We start from the raw sequence: 9,935 nt of genomic DNA on the forward strand, positions 1-9,935 counted from the left end.
AGAATAGTGGGTAGAACTCTTTAAATCTGGTGAATACTGGGTTCAGCCTTACCCTGAATATCTGACTGGAATCCATTTTTTCAAGAATTGAATTCTTCTCTTTTGCTTTGTCTTCATGTCTTGTCTTGCTATTGAAGATCCCAAATCATCCTATGAAAGTTCATACTTTTCCTTGCAGCCATGCTGTGAGGTAAGTAGAATGTATTGCAGTTTGTAAGAGACACCCCCAGACTGATACCTCCAGCCAGCTTGTGCTGCCTAGCATCTAACCCTTCTGTCTGCTCCCTGATACCAGCTTCCAAAGTAACCTGTAGGGACCTTAAAGGTAATCCAAGCTCCCTTGTTTTGTAGGTAAGAAAACTGAGGACCAGAGAGGGAAAGTGACTTGCCCAAAGTTGAACAGGTAAATCAATAACTGCAGAGGTGGTAATCAAATCCTGGCCTTTTGATTCTGAATCCCTTACCCTTTGTACCTCAATATATTGAATTATATTGTCATATGTAAAGCTGCAGACTGAGAAATAAGATCATACCATTTTAATATTCTATTATCTTTATTATTGGACATCTAAGGAGTTAATATCAGTGTGTTTTTTGAGGGCAATGGCATGAACAACTTTATATTCTTTTACTCAACTGCTTTGATATTTAATCCATGCTTACTAAAGAATCTTGTTATGCAGGAGGATACGCCCTCAAACTTAAAAATAATTTGAGTGCTTACTATGAGAGAAACTCTTGAGGGGTAAATGGAAAGAAACAAGAGTTGAAATCAGAGAGCAGGAACAGGGCCTCCTTAAAAATGTGAACTAAACCTACCTATGACATGAAAGTTAAAGAACAGCTCTGTGAATGGAAACTGTTTTAATTGGACCCACGGGATTAAGTGTCTGTAATTGGTATTTTTTTTTTTGATAGATTTAATTAAGAATGAAAACATGACTGACCACATCTGTTCAGCTTCAGGGAGTACTCTAGTTTCCAGGCAATGAAAATGTTCATTCCCTGATACTTGTCTCTTTTCATTACAGCAAAATGGATATTCCAAATTCTCCCACCTCCAAATGCATCACTTATTGGAAGAGAAAAGTTAAGTCTGAGTACATGCGACTTCGACAGCTCAAACGGTTTCAGGCAAATATGGGTGCAAAGGTAAGGGAAGCAAAGTACTTATAAAGAGACCTTTTTAAAAAGTCAATTTTGAAGTTATGTTTGGATGGCTGCTAAGGCTTCATTTTTTTTTAAATTTTGAGTTACTGAGCTAGTGTGGGGTGGTTTCAGAGTAATATTTTTTCCCTCACTCTTATTTTGAAATCTTAATAAACCTTTCCCTTGGCTTTGATAGGCTCTGTTTGTAGCCAATTTTGCAAAAGTTCAAGAAAAAACTCAGATACTCAATGAAGATTGGAAGAGGCTCCGAATCCAGCCTGTTCAATTGATGAAGCCTGTGAGTGGGCATCCTTTTCTCAAAAAGGTACTTTTGGTGCCCTAGACTGACACAGCTTACTGGGTTTCCCAAAGAGAAGCCTTCCTTTCCTCTATAGAATGGTAGCTCAGTCTCCATTCCTACTCCTCAGCCACCCTGTTGGGGACAGTATAGAATAGCAGAAAGAATGTTTACTGACTTTGGAGCGACCAGATATTCAATAATTCCCAGACATGCTACTTATAACTTTTGTGACCCTGGGTAAATTAGTTCTCTCTCTGGGCCTCAGTTTTCTCAAGTACAAAATGAAAAAGTTTAAGTAAGCTTGAGGTACCCTCCACTAGATCCTATGATCCTATGTCCTGCTATGTATGTGTAATTTGTTGGGGATTCAGTGAACAAGAAATACTTTATGGCAGCTACTATAGTAAAGTGTGTCAGTTTATGAGGCAGTTGGGGTTAAGTGACTTGTCCAGGGTCACACAACTAGTATGTGTCTGAGGCTGGATTTGAACACAGGTCCTTCTGACTCCAGAGCCAGTACTCTATCCACTGCACCACCTAGTTGCCCCCTGTGCATTTTTCTGAAACAAAGTTTTAAACAAGTTAACTTCCTCTTATCACTAAAGCTATTTTTTCTTCTCAGTTGAAGTTTGTTTAGGAAATATCAACTAATGTTTATTATATTAACCTAAGCAAAGGCATGAAGGAGGGAATTATTTTTTTCAAGATAAATAGAAATCCATTTTTGATACTCAGAATTTATCATATAAAAAGAGGACATAAATTACTTAACTTATGAGTGGCACTTGCCAGAAGCAGATGTGACCATAAGCCCACATCTCTTGGAGCTATATTCATGATGCCAACCTTGCTTTTTGGTTTTCAAAGAAAACATTTCAAGGTTGACCTCCTGGGGTACCCAGGGATCTACTTTTACAATTCTTTGTTTTGTTGGTGTGCACACTGCATTATAAATTGTATCTCTCGATACCTAGTATGGTGTAGGCACTCAGTTTAGGTTAATTAAGATATTGATAAGCCCTTTTCCCCAGTTTTGCTTGCTTAGATCCCCAGGGAAGACACTGTTTATTGATATTTGAATCAGCAAAGCTCTATACGTTAGGAACAGTTTGTTGCAAAACCTCTTACAGATACATTTAGGAAAGTTAGAAGATTAGAGGGGTCAGTATAAAAGGGAACTTCAGTGTCCACCCAGGGCTATGTGTATCATCTCTTTTCTGTGCCTTTGCTTGCTTATATTTCAGTGTACTGTAGAAAGCAATTTTCCAGGATTTGACAGCCAGGATATGTTAATGCGATCTCTGAATACAGTTGCACTGGTGCCCATCATGTATTCCTGGTCTCCTCTCCAGCAAAATTTCATGGTATGTAGTAGAAGCATCATGAAATGTGATTAAAGTGTATGAATGACTGATGCTAATGTAGCAGAGCTCCTCTGAAGGTGAAGGTTTTCCCAATATTTAACATGTCATAGATGAACAAAACAGAATGTTGTTGTTAACTTCCTGAGAAAGCAAAACTGCAAACTGTTTTTAACTTGTTTTATTCTATACTTCCAGAACTATGCTCCAGAATTATTATTCTAGATGATTTTCTGGGAAAAATGACACTGAGCAATATTCCAATTCCTTTGACTTTCTTGGTCTATTATATGGCACAGGAGGGAAGTGGGTATAGGTTAATTTCTCCTAACAAATCATTACCTAGAGGTGTAAATAGTAACTCCTGCTAATGGGGTAATGCTTTCTGAACTGCATGAAGGCAAAAAGCCTATGAAGATAACTGCTACACATAAGTCTGTAATCCTTTCATCTGTCTTTATGCTTCCATTTCTATTCAGATAATTTATAAAACTGATCTTGTACTCAGTTTTAGTTGTTAGAATTGCTTTACTGTCTGGTAATAGATTATAAATCCATATCCTGCTCTAGTTTAGGAGGATACTCAGGGAGAAGAAATAAAAACCTAAGAGAATGTTTTTCGGTTATTAGGAAATGGTTTAAGAATAATTATTCATTCCTAAGCCCAAGTGGCCCTTTTCTAGCCAGAAAACATCTGCAGCTGTCTGGTACACACAGCGCTTTTCAGGTCGCAATGATTGATAGGAGTAGTAATAAGTATTTTATTGTGGATCAGATTAGCTTTCCTCTATTATTTTATAAATAATTCAGAAATTGTATGTTTGCCCAGCTTTTGCTATCTGAATGCCCATTTTGCTTCAGATCTTTGGGGCATCTCCTTTTCATTTGTCTGTCTCTATTTGTTGAAAGCTCTCTATGTGAAACCTTGTAGTGCTCGGTGTATGAACTTACACTACCTTCCTGCCATACAGATATATGATGATAAAATAAGATTACAGATGGAGACACTTTGAAAAATAAGTGTCCACTTAAGGACACTTGGATGTTGATGTTACTCGTAATCCTGATACTGATTATAAGTTTATCATTGGGTAGCCCTCAGTGTATAAGTAAATATGCTTTTTTGGAAGCAGTTTGCTCTCTTTTCAGACAGCTCTGTTCAGTACCTCATGAGATGACCATTCCTCTGTACACAGAAAACCTCGAATGACCAAAAGTATCTTGAGGAGCTCTCTTCCTTCCCATATCCCTCCCCTCTATTGAAGAGGTTCAGCTAATTCCCACATAAGAAGTAACTACAGGAACAGAAATGCCTACTTAGTAGAATAATCCTGGTCTGGTTTGTTCGCAGGTGGAAGATGAGACCGTTTTGTGCAATATTCCGTACATGGGAGATGAGGTTAAAGAGGAAGATGAAACTTTCATTGAAGAACTCATCAATAACTATGATGGGAAAGTCCATGGGGAAGAAGGTAGACACATAGGATCTCTGGGGCAGGTGCTCAGTTTGGGAATACATGACATCTTGGTCTCATAAGCTTCTTTATAGATGGGGCAGTCACTACATGGCATTTTAGGGGGCATTATATACCCAGGAGACAAAACTTTAAATGAATGAATATAAAAATATTAAGTGTTTACTATGTGCTAAGTTATGGGAGTACAAATAGAAAAATCAAGATAGTCCCTGCTTTCAAGGAGCTTACGTTCTAAGTGGGACAAACAACCATATAAAAGAAAGTTCAGCTGTAGGACAGATGGAAAGGTTTTGGAAGCCCTAAGGAAGCAGTGATGGGGTAGGTAGCAAGGGCCAGAAGTCTTTAGGTTATTTAGGTATTTCCCAAATGAAATTTAAGAAACACCAGAGGACACTGTCATATTTAATGAGTGGCTAGGGAAATTAAGGCAATTTAGCACAAAAATATCAAGAGATTTCTGTAGCTGAAGAAAACCTAAGTCCTTTTTTGGTCTGATATTCTTCTCACCTGAGCAAGATGATGATCTAGGCACCTCCTCAGTGACCTGTAGAATAAATATAAGGAAGTTGAAGTGGTGGTCTGAGCTTTAAAGCAAGGCATTTGTAGTTCTAGAAAAGGCCAGCTGAATTAGGAGGGTGATAGGGACTAGGGAGGAGCTGAGCAAGGACTTACATTACCACCTATCATTTTACTGCCTTCCAGCACTTTGTTGTTATAATTCAATCCTGATTTATAGCTCCCCCTACTGTTAAAATATTGTTGCTCACAAGCTGAAATATCTTTTCTTCCATTATGAGAAAATCCTGTTCTCTGATACAGTGATATTACTACAGATTGGTTTACTGATTACTACATCGTTGGTAGGACATGTACCAAGTATGGGATAAATTTTCATCCAGACTCTTTTGCCTGATCCATTTGTGCCCAAGGATACATATTTATGATGCTCCTAGCTGAGATTAGAAATGTAGTCTTTAGTCTTAAATCAAGGCTATCCAAACTCACCAGGGATCAGGTCTTAGTTTCATTGACATGTTCTGACCAGCTGAGCTAACCACACTGTACTTAGAAAAGAGAAAACAACTAATTAAGAGATTGAATTTCTCAGATAGTTCCTATCAGAATTTAAATTTGTGTTACCTAGAGTGAAGTGTCTAATGTGCTGTTGTAATGAGAATGTTGCCCAGTCTTGGACGACCTGAACATCAAGATCTCAGGAGGGTTGCTCTAATAAGGTCTTCTTATGGTAGTTAGTGCCTGGTGGAATATGGAGGAGAAAATCTTCTCACACCACTCCTTTTTCAGAGATGATCCCAGGTTCTGTCCTGATCAGTGATGCTGTGTTCCTCGAGTTGGTAGATGCCCTGAATCAGTACTCAGATGAGGAAGAGGAAGGGCACAACAATGACTCTTCTGAAGGAAAACAGGAAGACAGCAAGGAAGAGTTGCCAGTCCTTAGGAAGAGAAAACGACTCACCATTGAAGGTAGGTAGGGGTCCTGCATTACACCAAGAAAATGATTAGAATTAGGAAGATGGAGGAGCTAAGAAGAGCCGTTGTTTATCAGACACTAACTTTAAGGAAGCTCAGCATCCCTGGCAGCATAAAACAGTGTATCCTGCCCTGCTAGGGAAGAAAAGGCAAAATTCAGAGTAAAATGCTTGGCATTTTTAAAAAGAATACAGTAAAAGTGTATTGTAACTTGAAATGCTGTGTTTGGCATATAGGTGGCACAGTGAATAGAGCGCTGGAGCTGGAGTCAGGAAGACATGAACATAAATCTGGCCTCAGACCCTTCCTAGTTGTGTGACCCTGGGCAATTCACAACCTCTATTGTTTCAGTTTCATCATCTGTAAAATGGGGGTAATAGTGGAACCTACCTCCCAGAGTTGTTGTGAGGATCAGATGAGATAATAATTATGAAGTACTTTGCAAACCTTAAAGCTCTGTATAAATGCTAGCTATTATTGGGTGTCATCCGTAGGATCATATGATTTTGAGCTAGAAAGTAATTTTAAAATTGATTAAATCCAACTCCTTCATTTAGCAGATGAGGAAACTGAAGCCCAGAGCGAGTGACTTGCTCAGGTTCATACGTCCAATAAGTAGGAGAGCCCAGATTCTAATTCAGGTCCTTTGATTCCAAATACATTGCCCTTTCCATTATGCCATGCTATCGCTCCTTGGCCCTCCCTACTATCAACCTTTTAATTGGCTTCATCTATATTCTTATTTTTCTAAAATCTCCTGCAGACTAAAGTTGGGTTATTTTAGCTATAAATTCATTTCTGTCCAGAGGTGTTGCTTATGTGAGGGATACTTTTCTCGGCAGTATAGTCTAGTATTTGAAAAGTCCAGATGAGAGTGACTTTTTCTATGTGATTCAAAGGAGCCAGGAATCAGTTTCCTCTAGTAGGTCCAGTTACAAAGCATCTGTGAAAGGGAAAAGGGCTTTTTCTCCCCAGGTTCTGTTAATAGCCCCAAAAGCTTTCTGTCATTTTTGATTCAGGCAACAAAAAGAGTTCCAAGAAACAATTTCCAAATGACATGATCTTCAGCGCCATTTCTTCCATGTTCCCTGAGAATGGTGTACCAGATGACATGAAAGAGAGGTAGGATAAGCTGTTTCAGGCCTCTTTGGAAATGTTTGAATGACAGTAATTCACAATTCATCATATTTATTAAGTGCCTACTGTATGCAGGATGGAGATACAAAGATGGAAGGAGATATAGCCTCTTCCCTCAGTGAGATTACGGACTTAGTAGGGAAGATGAGGCAAATAACTGTAATACAAATTAGGATATGATCAGTACAAAGAATCAATCCAGCCAAAGTGCCCTGAAAGTTGTTTTGGCAGTTTCTAACTATGTTCACAAAACAACGAGGCCTGTTCACATGGCTGAGATAGATGATTTTCTTGCTCTTTGGATTACCTCCTCCTTACAATTACCTCCTTGTTTACAGCAGAAGTTTGAAATATGTTGTCTTTTGTTTTTATATCATGTTCATTTTCTAAATATACCCTTCTCTATCTAGTGAGCCATCCTTCATTGGCAGAAATTGAAAAAAAAAGAAAAAAGAGAGAGAGAAAATGTAGTTCTACAAAATCAGTCAACACATGGACTGCATCTGACATTCAGTTTGTAATATTCCATACCCATAGTCTCCCATTTCTGAATTGAAGAGGAGGTATACTTTCTCATCTCCCTATGATAGACTTACAAGATCCACTATATATGAAAGATTGTTTTCTGTAGGCTTTTGAACAAATCTGGATAGTGAGCTCTTTATTGTGATTTTGCTCTAGTAGCTGATGTAGCACATTTCCCCCCATTCCCAGACAGTCCTGTGTATACTGCAACTATACCAATTTGTACCCATTTAGATATGCCTCATTGTTTTGTCAACAGGCCCAGAGAAAGATGCTAATCCTCCCTGGGCAGATCCTGCCTGAGGCACTTGTCAAAACTCATCCCCAAGCCTTCCCTCAGCAGAGCCCTTTTGCCTCTGTCCAGAAGACTGACCCTTAGAAAGAACTTCTACTCCCTTTTCTCACATAGGTATCGAGAACTCACAGAGGTGTCGGACCCCAATGTTTTGCCTCCCCAGTGCACCCCAAACATCGATGGCCCCTGTGCCAAGTCTGTGCAGCGAGAACAGTCGCTGCATTCCTTCCACACACTCTTCTGCCGACGCTGCTTCAAATATGACTGCTTCCTTCACCGTGAGTGAGGATGCTTCCTCTGACCTAGCTCCCACTCATCTCCTTTCCTTTCCACTCCATTCAGGACACATTAAGCACCATCATACAACCTGCTGTGTGTGTGAGTTTTGTAGTAGGCACTGGGCATCCATCTGGAGCCTTCAGTTTCTCCCTTGAGCTTTGGAATACAGAGAGCTAGTTCCATTCCCCTCTGTTTAGTAATGGGTCTGTTTTTTGGTCTGTAGTGGTGTTCATTTGAAGAAAATAATCACAAGCACCTCTTATCATCTCCTTGCTAGAGTGGGAATGTTGGCACTCTCTTTATGTCAGGGATTGTTAAACTCAGCTTACCCTGATGGTAATTATTTGGTACAGCCAAATTCATCTCCTGTAATAGCCATATAACTTATTTCGGTTTGGTGTTTTTCCATTGTCTTGGTGGAGCATGAGAAACGGGACAGTTTTGTGTTTTCCAGCTTTTCATGCCACTCCTAATGTGTACAAACGCAAGAACAAAGAAATCAGAATTGAGCCAGACCCATGTGGATTGGACTGCTTCCTGTGGCTGGTAAGTACATTCTCAAGCTGTCCTTGCCTTGTTGACTTAATACTCTCTCTTCAGTTGACCAGAGTCCTTATGCTCTTTGTACAGTTCTTCCTGCCCCTGGGAGCATGAATAGGGTTATTGGAATCAAATTCAAGTTCTCTTTGTGGGGGGGAAGTATAGGAATTGTACCTGAAGGGCAATCTCAGCAACAGGGTACTGCCTTTAGTGAGTTACAGGCTTCTGTGATCATTATTAGCATCCTCCTAAAGAACAAAGTGACCTCATGTATATTCTTGTATGATTTCTATACACTGTTGTATCTGTGATCTCATTATTGTGAAACATACCGATGGCAATTCATCCATACATTCTCATTTGGTGTAACTTAGATCCTTGGTGCCCAGTAAATCCTCCAAAGGGTTGGGGTTAGTATTGGTCCCTTCTAGTTCTCTGAACATCACTTGAATCCTTATGGAACACATGAGTGGTCTGGAGGGAATTCCTCACTCTAAAATTTTGACTAGCATACCTCCCTTCTTTTCCAGAGAAACAAGGTCTCTAATGACATCTTTGACAGTTTCTTGCTGTGTGGTTTTTTGTTCGTAGTGTACTTTAGCCTGTCATGCTCATCATATGCTTCTCCATTGCTCTTTTGGTGAACCTCAGCTTTGATTCTTCAGAGACGATAGTGCTCCATGACTCACATCCATAGGTCAGTGCAAATCAAACCTGGATCCTATCTTCAAAGAGTTTCCTACAACAGAACGGATGGAGCCAGTGTGGATAGATAGAGTGGGTAGTCATTTTTGCAGTGAAGTTTGAAGGTCTCTCTGCCCAAGATATTTGCCAACCAGCTACCATAATGCTAGAAATTCCTTAATTAAAATAAATGTCATTCTTTTGGATTAAATAGTACCTTTTCCTCTTTTAAAATGCAGCTCCCCCTGGCATGAGTAAGGCTCATACCATAGCATGATTGAATTAAAAGACTTTCAGACAAAAAAAGAGGAACCAGAGCTTTCAAAGACCTAAAAGGAAAACCGTAAAAGGAAAAAAGGAGAAAGCTTGCAGGAAAGGAAGATGACGCATGCCAAATACAACCTTTACCTTTGGCTGCTTAGCCTCAGTCTGGCCTTAGAGCAGGAGTGGGGAACCTGTGGCTGTAAAGCCAAATATGGGCCTCTAGGTTCTCAAGTGCAGCCCTTTGACTGAATCCAAACTTCACAGAACAAATCTCCTTAATAAAAGGATTTGTTCTGTAAAATTTCAACTCAATCAGAAGGCTACATCCAAGGACCTAGAGGACCACGTGTGACCTCAAAGCTGCAGACCTAGAAGTAGAGGAGATATGAAAAAGTGAGACAAGTATAGGCAGTCACAGGGTTAGACTCTTT

General features: G+C 39.6%; 1 protein-coding gene across 4 annotated transcripts in view; it reads left to right on the plus strand.

Moving 5' to 3' along the window:
• Nucleotides 1-341: 341 nt before the first annotated feature.
• EZH1 (enhancer of zeste 1 polycomb repressive complex 2 subunit) overlaps nucleotides 342-9,935 on the plus strand; it is a 31,404-nt gene continuing 21,810 nt past the window's right edge. For 2 of the 4 annotated variants that reach the window (XM_027870369.1, XM_027870370.1), the window contains exons 1-9: nucleotides 352-403; nucleotides 1,032-1,152; nucleotides 1,346-1,447; nucleotides 2,695-2,814; nucleotides 4,163-4,283; nucleotides 5,595-5,774; nucleotides 6,800-6,902; nucleotides 7,852-8,015; nucleotides 8,471-8,562. In XM_027870369.1, coding sequence (XP_027726170.1) covers nucleotides 1,036-1,152; nucleotides 1,346-1,447; nucleotides 2,695-2,814; nucleotides 4,163-4,283; nucleotides 5,595-5,774; nucleotides 6,800-6,902; nucleotides 7,852-8,015; nucleotides 8,471-8,562 — 999 coding nt within the window. In that variant the 5' untranslated portion in view covers nucleotides 352-403; nucleotides 1,032-1,035. Of the gene's footprint in view, nucleotides 404-1,031; nucleotides 1,153-1,345; nucleotides 1,475-2,694; nucleotides 2,815-4,162; nucleotides 4,284-5,594; nucleotides 5,775-6,799; nucleotides 6,903-7,851; nucleotides 8,016-8,470; nucleotides 8,563-9,935 lie in introns of all 4 variants that reach the window. The other 2 variants (XM_027870371.1, XM_027870368.1) reach the window with 2 other exon arrangements.

The sequence above is a fragment of the Vombatus ursinus genome, unplaced genomic scaffold (assembly GCF_900497805.2).
Source record: "Vombatus ursinus unplaced genomic scaffold, bare-nosed wombat genome assembly UNPS02014797.1, whole genome shotgun sequence".
Taxonomy (NCBI): Eukaryota; Metazoa; Chordata; class Mammalia; order Diprotodontia; family Vombatidae; genus Vombatus; species Vombatus ursinus.